The 14,968-nt window shown below is 33.0% G+C and overlaps 1 protein-coding gene across 5 annotated transcripts in view; it reads left to right on the top strand.

Moving 5' to 3' along the window:
• The window catches only part of MIPOL1 (mirror-image polydactyly 1), a 311,836-nt gene that overhangs the window by 45,164 nt on the left and 251,704 nt on the right, over nt 1-14,968 (top strand). For all 5 annotated transcript variants that reach the window (XM_017859009.1, XM_017858994.1, XM_017858980.1 and 2 more), the window contains 2 exons: nt 6,564-6,701; nt 7,291-7,369. In XM_017859009.1, coding sequence (XP_017714498.1) covers nt 7,351-7,369 — 19 coding nt within the window. In that variant the 5' untranslated portion in view covers nt 6,564-6,701; nt 7,291-7,350. The remainder of the gene's footprint in view (nt 1-6,563; nt 6,702-7,290; nt 7,370-14,968) is intronic.

Raw genomic sequence — 14,968 nt, forward strand, 5'->3', positions numbered from 1 at the left:
TGGCCTAGTCAGGTTGACACATAAAATTAGGCTAGGTTTGGTGCCTTATGACTATAATCCCAGCACTTTGGGAGGCCGAAGTGGGAGGATCTCTTGAGTCCAGAAGTTTGAGACCACCTGGGCAAGATAGTGAGAACTCGTCTCTATTATGGGTGCGGGAGGATGGTGAGGGGGTGGGATGGGGAGGCGGGCGGAAACCATTACATTGACCTTCAATGATGGGATGTAATGAGTCTTTTTTGATGGTAATTTTTTGACTACTAAAGCATAAACAAAGGGGAACTATCTGTGATAGACATAAAATGTAATAATATATTTTGTCAAAAGCCTTTTCTGCATCTATTGAGATAATCATGTGGTTCTTGTCTTTGGTTCTGTGGCCATCAGAGAAATGCAAATCAAAACCACAATGAGACACCATCTCACACCAGTTAGAATGGCAATCATTAAAAAGTCAGGAAACAACAGGTGCTGGAGAGGATGTGGAGAAATAGGAACACTTTTACACTGTTGGTGGGATTGTAAACTAGTTCAACCATTATGGAAAACAGTATGGCAATTCCTCAAGGATCTAGAACTAGATGTACCATATGACCCAGCCATCCCACTACTGGGTATATACCCAAAGGATTATAAATTATTCTACTACAAAGACACATGCACACGTATGTTTATTGCGGCACTATTCACAATAGCAAAGACTTGGAATCAACCCAAATGTCCATCTGTGACAGACTGGATTAAGAAAATGTGGCACATATACACCATGGAATACTATGCAGCCATAAAAAAGGATGAGTTTGCGTCCTTTGTAGGGACATGGATGCAGCTGGAAACCATCATTCTTAGCAAACTATCACAAGAAGAGAAAACCAAACACCGCATGTTCTCACTCATAGGTGGGAACTGAACAATGAGATCACTTGGACTCGGGAAGGGGAACATCACACATCGGGGCCTATCATGGGGAGGGAGGAGGGGGGAGGGATTGCATTGGGAGTTATACCTGATATAAATGACGAATTGATGGGTGCTGACGAGTTGATGAGTGCAGCACACCAACATGGCACAAGTATACATATGTAACAAACCTGCACGTTATGCACATGTACCCTAGAACTTAAAGTATAATAAAATAAAAATAAGAAAAAAAAAGCAATGACTAATCCTTTTCAGTAAGACAAAAAAAAAAGTAATAATATAAAGCAATTTATTTTCATTATAAATTTTTTAAACTTTAGACTCCTGAATTTAGACACCTGAATTCTGAGACAATTGTAAATAGTCCCTAATTGAACTAAGAAATGTGGTTTTTAGAAATATTTGTTTAGTTCTCAGAAACTCTTTCTTACATTTTGAATTTCTCTATTTCAAGAAATTCTTGCCATATGTATTAGTTTATTTTGAACTTTTTAGTCCAGTTAATCCAAGCAAACACGGCAGCAAGCAAGCAATCAATCATAACAAAGTATAATTATAAAAGATTAATTAGGCAATAATAGTTTTTTCAAAGTTTCAAGGGTGTCATGAAGATCACTTTCTTTCTATTCATTTTGGGCCTCTCAGTGGTAATGTAATGTCCTTCAAGTTTTCCTATTAAATTCCATATTATTTATAAATATTTAATTATTAAATTAGAAGTAATACATGCACCCAATTAAAAAATCAAATTATACATATAAATGTAAAATGAAATATAAATGTTTCTTTCCCTAATTTTCTCTATCTCCCCACCCCAACTCATAGGCCTTTTCTTCAGACTAACCACTGGTAATGGTTTCTTATGTATACTTCTGTAAAAAAATAATGTGCCTATTCAAGCATGTACATATATGTGAATTTAATTTTTCTGTTTTTAGTTTATCCATACTTGGTGCCTGTATTGTTTTGACCAAGGATATATTTGTATAGGAAATCTATTTGTCTTATTCACCATTTTATGTCTAACTCCTATAATAATGTCTGACTCATAGTATACACATAGTATATATAGATCTCTTGCATTTGTGGTATAAACCATATAGGTTTTCCATATGGTTGAGCCACATTTTATTTATACCAATTTTCTATTGATGGACATTTATGTTAGTTCTAGTTTCCTGCTAGTCATGTCCCTCCACCTGTCTGTCCATCCACCTGTCTGTTCATCAAATGTTTACTGAGTCCATATTTTATGCCAAATACTCTTCTAAGGATGCAGAGATGGAGGAGAAAATCAAGGGCCCTGTTTCCATGTAAGTTGCTGAGATATATCAAAAAACAATGAAATAAAATCTAAACAAATCAGTTTCATGAAGGCAGTAGTGCAGGTAATGTGATGAGAAAAGAGTTTCTACTTTAGATGGGATGGCCAGGCAAAACCTTTATAAGAGATGACTTTTGAGCAAGGCCTGCATAATGAGAAAAATGGCTTAGAGATCTAGAAGAGAGAATTCTAGGCATAGAGTATAATAGCAAGATAAAAGCTCTGAGGTAAGAATAAGGTTGGTGTGTTCGAAGAACGGAAAGAAGACCAGCATGACTGGAGCATGAATTTTTGTTCTTATGAGTAAAACTGCTTCAATGAATATCTTTGTACATAAAATATATCTTACATATTTTGTAAATATTTTAGTAATGGAACTGTGGGGTCAAATAATTTAAATATATGCCTTTTAAATTTGTAGAGCTGTGGTACAGGGCCACTATTATCCCTTACCCTTTCTTCCTGAACCTCTTCTTGCTTTTCATAGCTCTGAGGAACTTGAGTTGTCTGGAGCTTCGTAAGGAGTAGGCACAGTGGGTGAAAGAGATTCTTTTAGGGAGAGAATGTGTCACGGGCCATAAATTTTTGAGTCTTTTGTATAATAAGATGAAAATCCAATAGTAGGATATGTGCTTATATTGTGTTGTGTGATAAAATATTTGGCTCTCTGAAATAGCATGCTTTCATTTTTATGAAACTGTTTTAATGCAGAAATTATCAGCATTTCTCAAGCTAGAAAATACAAAATTCAGAGTTTTTCTGAAATTACAGTTGGATAAAATGAAGTATTGTAAATGATCTCTAGTTTGATACTTGGATTCAATTTACACAAATTTGTGATTAAGCTAAGAAAATATGAAAAATGTGGCATAAACCAAAGTCAGCTGAAAACGTTTGGTGAAGTGTGGCTTTTGTGGAGGAAGGTAGGAAGAGCATCTCCTATTTAAAATGTTTTTTAAAATTCTGGATACCGTTACATTGGGGAATGAAATCCCATTTTTTAAATGCTTCTCTGTCAAAAAGGCATTATTTAATTTTAAAGGGTAAATGTCAGAATTACTTACAATTTTTTAGGCAGATTAGAAATTTCAGACTGGTCAAAGAACAAATTTTGTTTCATGAAGTGTTTTAATGCTGAGTAAATAGGAGAGTCAAGTCACATTTGAGAGCGTAGGGATGTTTGTTTAAATTTTTTCAACCTACTTTTTTTGATGAGTGCATGTAGGAAACTTTATCAGATATATTGAGATTCCTATGTACCTGGAGAGAGAGAAGGGTATGCAGGTTGCTTAATTATTAATTATTTTTCTTTTCTTCTTTATAATAAGACTCACTTCCTTCCTTTTTTTTTTTTTTTTTTTTTTTTTTTAAGACAGGGCCTCGCCAGGCTGGAATGCAGTGGCACAACATTGGTTCACTTTAGTCTCCATCTCCCGAGTTCAAGCAATTCTCCTGCCTCAGCCTCCCGAGTAGCTGGGACTAGAGGCACACACCGCCAAGCCGGGCTCATTTTTTTTTTTGTAGAGATGGGGTTTCACCGTGTTGGCCAGGATGGTCTTGATCTCCTGACCTCGTGATCTGTCCGCCTCGGCCTCCCAAAGTGCTGGGATTACAGGCATGAGCCACCATGCCCGGCCACTTCCTTTTTTATATACTGAAAATTTTTCAGAATTAAAAATAACCTGGAGGAATGAGGCTAGGAATTTATTATGGAGAATATTTTAATTTAACAGCTGCTCATATATCTTCTGTTGGTTATAGTAGAGTTTTTTTTTTTTTAAACAGGTAATTTTTTCCATCCAACTTATAAACAAACTTTAGCTGGAAATTGATTTTACGTTGCCTCTTGAACCTGGTGTAGATTAGTAATAACGTAATTTTTATGTTTTGTCTGTAAAGTAATAAGTTAGCATTTGGATTAAGAAACCCAATTTATCTGATTGTCTACTGTAAAATCATCCCACTAGTTTTAATGTGAATATATAATTTTTGACCGAAAACAAATTCTTGATATCAAATCTTTAAGGTAAGGACAGAAAGTAGTATTTTATTAGTCTTAATCCTTTGTCCTAAAAAAGATGGAAGTATAAATATGTTGCATGTTTACAGAAATCTTCTCCTATTATATGTAGATATGTTTTAATTGTTTGAATCATTAAAACATCTAATTTTTGCTGAATATGCAAATGTGTCACTAAATCTGTTTTTTAACATTTTTCCAGTTTAATGTCTGAATCCAAATTCATAAAGAGTTGGAAAAATGAGATGTCTGAGCTATAGGATTCACAGGGATTTCATATGAAGCCTATTTAATCAGGATAACACTGTTATTAATATTCATAATGTCAGCTGGAACACAAATGACAGACTATGAGGCCTAAAAATTTTACTTGGTGAATTTATTAAAAGTAGCTTAAAAAATTAATGGAATTTAAGTAAAGTTGGTGAATATGAAAATCTTGTGTTAGCAGAAAAAAAAATCTCTATTAGAACTTTCCTTTAAGACCATTTTGCATTGATGTCTTTTGACAGATTTCATTGGTACTTAAAGAAGAAAGATGCATGAATGGTCATTTAAGAGGATTTAAACACATTGGCACATTAATTTTTACATGAATAATAAGTACTTTCCAAAAGCAATTAACTTACAGTGTACAAGATATGAATTGAAAAATAAGACTGTGACATCAAGGGCAAAGCAAATGTGCTGTACATTTTAAACTTAGTGACAGACTTTTTAATATTTTGATTTTTTTATTTTATAGTTTGTGCTGGTTATGACTTAGAGTGTGGTTATTTTAATGCACTTAAAAGCAAATTTAAAGAACATTAATTTATTGGTCTCTCTGTCTGCAAAAATATTGGTGTAGTGTTAAGCATTATCTTCTGCCAAGGACCATTTGCATTTTTTGAAGAAGTAAACATTTATTGTGTTAATTGCAATATTTTGTCAGAGAACATGTGCAAATTACAGAAAGGCAATGGGATGATACTGTTTGGGTTTAAGGCTACTAATACATATTTTTAACACAGGCTTATTGGTTATAACATAACTTAAGAGTATAATAAATAAGCTTCTGAAAGTTTAGTCTGAAATGTTATGGACCACTTGAGTAGTTAGTATGTAAGTACATTTGTCCTGAATTTTAGCCTAAGAAGGTAGAATGTTGGGGATGACCTAAAACAGAATGCATTTTTGTGTAGTACTTAGTACTCTTTACATTTTGAAATATGCCTATAATGAGAGTTATAAGAGTACTCAGGTTTTTGTTTTGATTATTGAAGTTTATTAAAAAATTAGTTTTAGATCATTATGTAAAGTCACAATAGTATTGAATATTTTGTTTTACATTTTCCATGCATATTTTACTACGTATAAAAGCATAGTTTAGTTATTATCCATAACAGTCAAGTTACACTTTGCCATTGAGAGAACAGAGGTATTGACTGGCAGTCTCATTGGGTACTAGAAGTTTCACTTGCAGTCTGTCATAAGCATTATTTGATTTCATTAAAAGTGTAGAAATTGCCTATATAAAATAGATGTAGTTTGGGACTCAGAGCTTTATTGGACGAATCATTAACTATCTCAGTGTCCATAAATTATCATAATATAGGTATTAATTTAGATTTTTGTTATAAGTCATGGAATCAAATCGATATATTGGTTATTTTGTCTAGAGGCTTTCTAAAAGTTGGGTTTTGTGGAATTTTTTTGACTCTGAGTTATTCCTTTAAATGCCCAGGAGAGGGCAGCATTTTACTACATCAGGCTTATAAAAAAATTTGCCCTGCTTAGACTGTCAATGTTTCTTGTAATTACTCCCAGTATATTTGTTGCTTGCTTATGAATTAACTTGCATTTATGGAACTAAATCATTCCAATCATTTAATTACACCTGAGGAGCTGAACTATAATTGCTTGCTTCCAACTAGGATCTGATATGGCTTGAGCAGTATTAATTTGGTGTTTACTTTTCTGAGTGCTAAAAGCATTAAAATGATTGTGCAATGGGATTACATTTTACTAATTGCTGGCATTCATTAGCTGGGTAAATGATGAGGAAGAGTGACTGTATATTGCAGAGGGATAAAATTATGGTTTTAAATAGTATATTACTAAGCACATTAAGGCCTGTAAGACATGTTTTAAAATACTCCAGAGGTTATTAAAGACTGTATTTTCTACATGTCTTGGTATATGAATCTCTTATTAAAATACTGCAATTATTATTAACCTTTTTGGGCAATATGTAGGGAAATGGCTTCATTGACTGGAACATATTTCTTTGATATTAATAACTTCCTATATTTTCAGCTAATCCAAAAGTAAATGAGAAACTTAGAAAAAGATTGCCAACTCCAAATCAACATATTTAGAGAAAATTGGAAAAGGAGAAGCTTACTACAGCTTTATTTGAGGACTTTTTAAAGAACGCAGGGTTCTATCTGTGAGGTAAATCTAATTTTATTCTCCTTAAAAGCATAAAAAAAACAAAACACTCGCATAGTGTTTTATCATGTTTACTACGAAAACAAATAAGAGAGAGGAGTATCAGTAATTCCACAAGTTAGTGATGGTCTTTATATTTTTTAAAATTAGAGTAGTATTCTTGAATTTCTTTTGTAAGTAAAATTTATAAAAGTAATCTATATGAATATATACACAGTAAATTCAAATCAGTAAATTTGAAATGTTTGGTATAAAATTTATGGCAAATAAAGTAAAATGTATTTTCTTAAATGCTTAAAATTATAGTTGGAGAATATTTCATTTAAATAAATTAAATGGTTCTCTACCCAAATCAGCATGAATGTCTAAAAGCTTAACCTGAACTGTATATACTAAAATATAAGTGTGAAGAAAAGAACCTTTTCTGAGAAAAGATTTAATTTCGCCTGTTGAAATTCTCAGTTAATTGTCCCATTATAAATGTTTTAGAAAACCATTTATTCTGTAAATTCTCTGTTAAACAAAGGTAAGGTTTAGGTGTGTTCTGATATATTGTTTTCAGTTTATTTATCTAGAGTTGACTTTATTTTAGCTGCAAATCTTGGAGCAAAAACCAGAGACATTGCCAGAGCAAACAAGAACAGAAATACAAATGGAGAACTGGTCAAAAGGTAAGGACTTTTAAGGTATTAATACCAAGCCCCAGGTGTTGTGCTAGTTCAAGGCACTGAGTGAAGTGTGTTTATTCTAACCAATATATTAGACAGAGGTAGACAAGCATGCACACACACACACACAAAACATGCACACAGAGACCCAGGGATTATGAAAGAGATAGAAAGAAAGACACACAGAGAAAAGAGACATACACACAGAGAGAAAGGGACACACACATGCACACAGAGAAGGAGACACAGAAAAGACATTGAGAGAGGGAGAAAAAAAAAGACACACCAGGAAAGAGAAACACACCTACATACAAAGAGGCAGAGGAGACTGAGAGAATGACTGTGACAGAGATGGACGGAGCCACATTCAGAGAAAGAAACACACAGAGAAGGAGATCCTCAGAGAAAGAGACACAGGAAGGAAGATACTTGAAGAGGGAAACACATAGAGGCACAGACACACACCTGGAGGTGCACAGAAAGAGAAGCATACACAGAGACTCATAGAGAAAGAGAAATACCACAGTAAGAGAGGCTTGGTGAGAAAAAGACAGATGTATAGTGAGGGAGAGAGAAAAAAAAGAGACACACTGAGAGTGATAGAGACACAGGCATGAGATGAGGACAGATACAGAGAAAGAGACGTACATACAGACAAGGGACATATATAGTGAAAGAGACAAGATATGTCTCTTTCAGACATATAGTGAAAGAGACAAGATACATATATATATATATATCTTCTCACAAAGAGAGAGAGAAATGCCAGAATGAAAAAGAAAAGTCTACCAGAGAAAGAGACATACATAAAGTAAGGGAGATGAGAACTAGATGAGAATGCAGGGACATACATGTATTATATGCAGACAGAGTGAAAGGGACATAGATCAGAAGACACATATACTGAAAAATAGACTAACGACACATTATGAGACAGAGAAGAAGATTACTCCACAGGTATGCACATGTGGAGGAACACAGCCTGAGAGGCAGAGAACAGTCAGAGACAGATACAATTTGAAAGACAGTCTGAAGACAGAGACAGACTGAGAGATGGCCTGAAAAACAAATGGCAGGAAGGAAGGATGAATGGATGGATGGATGGATGGATGGATGGATGGATGGATAAATGGATAGGTGGATGGGTAGATAGATGGATGGACAGACAGACAGATAAGAGCAGCACACATAAAGGAGGGGGCGAGAGATATTTAAGATCTATTACAGTAAAATGTTGAAAATTTGGAATCCTTGGGAAATGATTCTTTCTGAATGTGATATTACATATATTTGAAAACTTAAACCTTTATGTACATCTTTTAAAATTTCCTCACATTATAATTTAAAAAATAGGATTCTTATTAAAACACTGTATGCATCTCTTCCTTTTTTGGTTCCCCTTCCCCAACAGGGCTCCTGTTCAGCATAGTCCAGCTACATTTTATCCTTTTTTGAAGGTTAAAGTCCATTTTGAGGACCATTCTATAATCATTGTACTGAATAAGTTAGCAATTATATATTCTTTTGAGGGATAGAAAGATCTGAGTGCCTTTTTCTGATTTCTGCATTTTGTTTTTGATGTTTATACCGTTGCAAATTTTCCTGCTGTTTGTACCCATCATTAGTAATTTCCCTTTTTATTTGTCACACTAGGCTGCTTATTATGAGTTTAGAATCCAGACAGCTGATTTAATTCTATGTAAAACAATAATATATAATATCTGGGTAAGATAGTTAAAGGTTTTTTTGTGCAAAGTTAATAGTGCATGTACTATGTGACACTTAATTTTGGTGTGCTCTCTATATTCAAATTGTGGATAAGAATGTATTGGTATGAAGTTAGGAGCTAATTTGTTATAGCTATGTTTATTCATTTATTTGAGTAAGTAAGTAGATACTCTTAACAGCTCAAAAGCATTTTACTCAATTTATGTAAAAAGAAAAAAGAAGCAAATAATGATGCATTTGTTGTGTTTCTCATTCACACATCGTATTGCTGTAAGAGTCATGTTCAAATTAGAGACCAAACAATCTTTAAGGAGTGAAAGGAGTTATTTTTAATATATCTAAAGAGATAGAGACTGTAGAGGGAGTACTGCTGATAAATGTCCAATAATCAGGAAGGATGTCAAGGAAGGAACTGATGAAGCTCTGGGATACTTACGAAAAGGAAAGTTTTATGGTTGAAGATACAGATGCGTAGACACTTTACAGTAGGCACAGACTACAGCAGACATGACTGATACAGCATTAAGAAAATTCACATTTTACAGGCATCTTTTGACATTGGAAAGAGGAATAAGACATTCCCATTTATAAGGATCTGTTACTAAACATTATTAGGAAAAAGGTCAGATGCGGTGGCTTATGCCTGTAATCCCAGCACTTTGGGAGGCCAAGGCAGGTGGGTCACTTGAAATCAGGAGTTCGAGACAAGCCTGATCAACATGGCGAAATCCTGTCTCTACTAAAAATACAAAATTTAGCTGGGTGTGGTGGCGCACACCTGTAATCCCAGCTACTCGGGAGTCTGAGGCGGGAGAATCACTTGAACTCCAGTGGCAGAGGTTGAAGTGAGCAGAGATCATACCATCACACTCCAGCCTGGGCAACAGAGGGAGACTCTGTCTCAATAAATAAATAAATAATATTAGGAAACAAACACAAATATTTTAACTTTTGAGTCTTGTGATAACAGATATGTTTAAACAGTAAAATCTCACATCGTCATCTCCCTGATGGCAGGGTTCATGGGATTTATCTTAAATCACAGATTACTTCAAAGCTACCTTACATAAATGTTCTTAGTCAGTTCCTTTGAATAGTTATTTTATTTAGTATAATTTTACTAATTAAAAAAAATTGAGTTAATTAAAACTTGTATTACACAGATAATGGTTTTATTTCATCTTATAAATTTCATTATAAAGAGTGCTGAAGTGGCCATTCTTTTCCTAGCTTTACTGTAGAAACACTTCTGAAATATTTTAAGTCAAAGAACTGATAAGATTGATAATGTAACATATATAACCGTTTATGTTTTCTTTGTTTTTGTCATTGTAGACATTTTGGAAAATGGAAAGCTGAGGTTGGTAGGTGGGCTGGGTGATGACATCTACAAAATAAACCCAAGTTCTTCTTTTTTTTTTTTTTTAAAAACAGTCTCACTCTGTCATCTTTGCTGGAATGCAGTAGTATGATCATGGCCCACTGTAACCTTGAATTCCTGGGCTCAAGCAGTCCTCCTTCCTCAGCCTTCTGAGTAGCTTGGACTACAGGCATGAGTCACTGCACCTGGCTAATTTTTTTTTTTAAATGGCTTGTAGAGGTAGGGGGTCTCACTGTGTTGTCCAGGCTGGTCCCAAACTCCTAGCCTCGAGCAGTTCTCCTGCCTCAGACTCCCAAAGCACTGGGATGACAGGCAAAACAACTGTATCTAGCCCCACGTTTCTTTTAATAGTTGAAAAAACAGTCCTGAATGAATGTAGTTTGTAAGTTGATAAAAACAATGTGTGTGTGAATAAACATATATTCCCAGAAAAAAATGTGTTACCATCTTCAGGCCTTTTAAAGGGTAAGTGATGTTTTGCCTTTTTGTGAAAACTTCTATTTAAGGGTTCTCTTTTGAAAAAAAAAAAGAAAAAAATGAAATGTCATAATCAAAGGAGTTTATACCCTCTGAAATAATGAGTTGTTGTTATATTATTGGTTGTTTAGCCCTGTTTTGCATTTACTTATATACATAACTGTAAGAAAAAAGACATAGGGATCATAAATCTCATATGAATAATTATTTGGAATACTGTTATAAATTCCTGATCATTTCTTAAATTAATGTTGGGATTTTTATTAGCAGATACATGGTCTAGTTATTTTATAGCATACAGCAATTCTTTGCAAACAGTTTACATATTATTTACAGGTAAATATGTCTGCCCTAAGTATACATACTTGCAATTATGTAGGTAAAAATGAGGTCTGGATACCGGTTAAATTTAGAAAATTGTGAAACTTATTTAAATTTAGAACCTTTAGGGGTCAGTGTTCCCTAAGAAAGGTTACAAAAGGTTACTGTGCCTACCAAAATTAAATATGAAATCTACTGTATTTTAAATATATACATATGTATATTTTACCAATTTAAGGTAAGAAATGATGAGAATTATACCTTGAAGAAGCTTTTGACCAAAACCTTTTAATTTAATGACTTTGTTCAATATTGTTTTAGGATTATTATTTGGGGGAATCATCATATGTAATATAATAATATTTTAACCACAAAGTAGTTATTTTTCTTTGTATTATCTAATTAGATCGATACATATTTTATTAATCTTTTAAGCTTAACAATGTCATGATTTAAGTCAGGATCATTGTGCTTATTTGAATTAGGTGAAAAACACTTCTAAGACTGCTGTGTAAATAGAATTTTTACATTTTTAAGTTTATTGATACTAATAAATAAAATTTTTTTGTCTTACTGAATTTAAGTTAAAAAAGTTGTCATCTTCTTTATTTTAGAATTGAACTAGCAAGTATCATTTGTATCCATGATTCTTACAGTTTTCTATAAAACACAGTAACACAAATTTTTTTTAAATAAATGAAACTTAACGAAAGGTAACTTGCAAGTGGTTAGTTTATTGTTTAGTCAGAATAATGTTTATTTGTCCTTGGCGTTTTGAACCTGTGTGCCACCATCAACCTCTTGTATTATTGATTCATTTATCTTTCTCTCTGTTCACAAAGTACATGTTCTTTTTTACCTTTTATCCGTCTGCAATTCTGTAATTGAATTATAACTAAAACTATTGCATGATTTGCAAACAAATTGTAACTGTAGACACTGAAGAACCACTGTAGGAAAACATCATTGATGCTTTTAAATGTTGTTGATCATTATGACTAAAATATGATTGTAGGATCACATATCACTTTCGTAAACTATTTTATGTTTAAGGCAGAGAAGAAGGAAATGAAAAATTGCTTAAACTGGACATTCATTGCTACCAGCAAGATAAGCTGGTAGAAAAAAAAGCTATTTCCTAGACATTATGATTATATACTCCTTGAAATTAAAAGTTTTGAAAATGTCTAGATCACTAATCATTCTGTATTAAATTACAGGACTTAAATTTTATTTAATAATTGGCTTTCTAGTAAGTAATGGTATATTTTTCATGAAGAAGATATGTAATTAGTGGTTTTAGCTTATTGCCTATATTTTAAAGCAGAAAGAAGATTGTGTTGGAAAACCAATACATTTAATAATGTCAGTAAAATGTTATGGTGGAAAGAACACAGATTTGGAGCTAAACATAAGTTTCAATTTTTACATCTTTCACTTACTACCTACTTGGATTTGGGTACAAGTTGCATAAATCTTTGTAAGCTTGAGTTTTCTTTTATATGAAATAGAGAGATAATCTATTTAGGACCATTGCGAAGATTAGGAATATTACATGTAAAGTCCCTACTACAATGCCTGAAGCAGGAAATGAATTTATTTAATCTGTATTTCACTTACCAGAGCAATTATTTCCACCAATGTGATGGTGGTAGATTACAGATGGTAAATAAAAATAAAAATAAAAGGTGGTTGACAAATTTAGAGGACTTTTAAGTAAACCGTGGTGATTGTCTTTCTTATTCCTTCTAGCTGTGGAAGGTACATTCTATTGAGTTTCGAAAGTATTAAGAATCCTTAATAACAGTATTTGAAATGATTGTTATAGTATTATAAAAAATCTGTTTTCTTCTAATACAATGTTCAGAATATCACTGGAACTTTAATTTTTCAAAATGGTATGCTTATAGTTAGTATATTTGATAGACTGTAATATATAATTAATAATACTCATTTAGAATAAAATCTATTTTTGTCTGTATTGAAATTCCAGTTGCAATAAAAATCTCCAGATTAGTGGCATCACAGAGTATTTTCATGTGCCTTTTCCTTTTGGCAAGTGTGGATTTAAGATTGCATTTAAAAAATTTTCCATGTGCCATTGGGGGTTAAAAGAAGAACATGTCTGAGGTCTGATTAAATTTACTACTTATCTCCGTAGGACCTAGCTTAATAGAGTGCTAGTAGCTTCTCACACATGACCATCTAGAATATTTGAGAGAGTGGTTTTAGGAATACTGGCAGCTGGCCAGCAAGGATTGATTCATTTCCTGAGGAGATGCTGAGGCTACTCTTAGAAGAATGATTGAAGTTATAGTCTTTTATTTTAAAAAATTTCCTTTAATATAAATAAATTTATTAAATACAATTCTGGATTTTTTATATTTTAAGCTTGATATGAATGATTCTGTTAATACTCTTGGACTGAGTAGAAAAATGGAATGAAAAAACAAAAAATGTTTACAAGGGCAACTTAGTTTTCTAACTGGTTATGACATTTGTTGTGAACCCTTTTAAGATTCATAATTTCTAATATGAATACTTCATGTTGGCGAGTTTATGCCACAAATTATTTTTTAAATTATATTTTGGCAGTTTAAAAAATACTTTATCATTCAGAATAGTTTTAGATTTACAGTAAAATTGAGTTGAAAGTACAGGGTGTTCCCATACATCCCCTACCCCCACAAACATCCAACCTCCCTCTCTGCCAATTTTCTACCACAGTTGTACCTTTGTTACAACCAGTGAGCTAATCAATAAATTCTTAATAGGGGAAAAGTTTGTGAGCTAAAAGGATTTCTTCTTTCTCTTTAGTTCTTTCTCTTTTTCTGTTTTTACAAAATTTATAGTGTTTTAAATCAGTTCACACTGTACTCTTCATGTGGAATTCTTGTATCTTTGGTTCCTCCATTTTATAGAAATGATCGTTTCTAGGAAGAATGAGCATGAAAAGTGGCAAGTTTCTCTTTTAGTAGGACCTTTTCTCCCACGTTTCTATTCTGTTGGTGTGATCCTCTTTGTAGAACTTGTGACTCTATTTCTTTGGGTTAAGGAAATACAAACTACTTTTAATATGCAGATTCTTTTACATTTATTTGTGGTCATGAAAACAAGATTTTTTTTCTTTGAAATAGAAAACAATGACTTGATTTTGTCAAAAGATTTTTGCTTTGTTTTAAATTCTCCATCCTTAAGATTCTGAACAAATCTTTGCTAAAAATCCTCATTTATTTCTGGTTATGGCCTTTCATGCCAGAACACCTCTTGTAACACATATTTACAGCATGCACCTTAATGTAATATTCCTGAATCTTTAATTTTCTACACATGAGAATTTCAGCTTGTCATATTTCAGATGACTGTGTGGCCTCTGTGGTACGATTAATATAAAGATCTGAGTGTGCATTGGCATTTTGTTGATTTAGGAGAACTGGATCAATATACATTGGTAGGTAGACTGAATTGAAGGCCCTTTAGAGGGTTGTTTCAGGTTGGCTGTAGGGTAGGACTGATGTGACTTCCTGGACTTAAAGGTATTTTAAATACATTTTTAAAAAGTTTCTTAAGTGATAAAATTATATATTTTAGTGTACATTTACTTACTACTGTTTGGTTGTAAATACATTTGTAGTATTAGAATAAAAATCTTTTGGAGGAGTTCACCAAATACTCCAACTTTTAGTGTTTTGGTT

The sequence above is a fragment of the Rhinopithecus bieti genome, unplaced genomic scaffold (assembly GCF_001698545.2).
Source record: "Rhinopithecus bieti isolate Rb0 unplaced genomic scaffold, ASM169854v2 scaffold_2435, whole genome shotgun sequence".
Taxonomy (NCBI): Eukaryota; Metazoa; Chordata; class Mammalia; order Primates; family Cercopithecidae; genus Rhinopithecus; species Rhinopithecus bieti.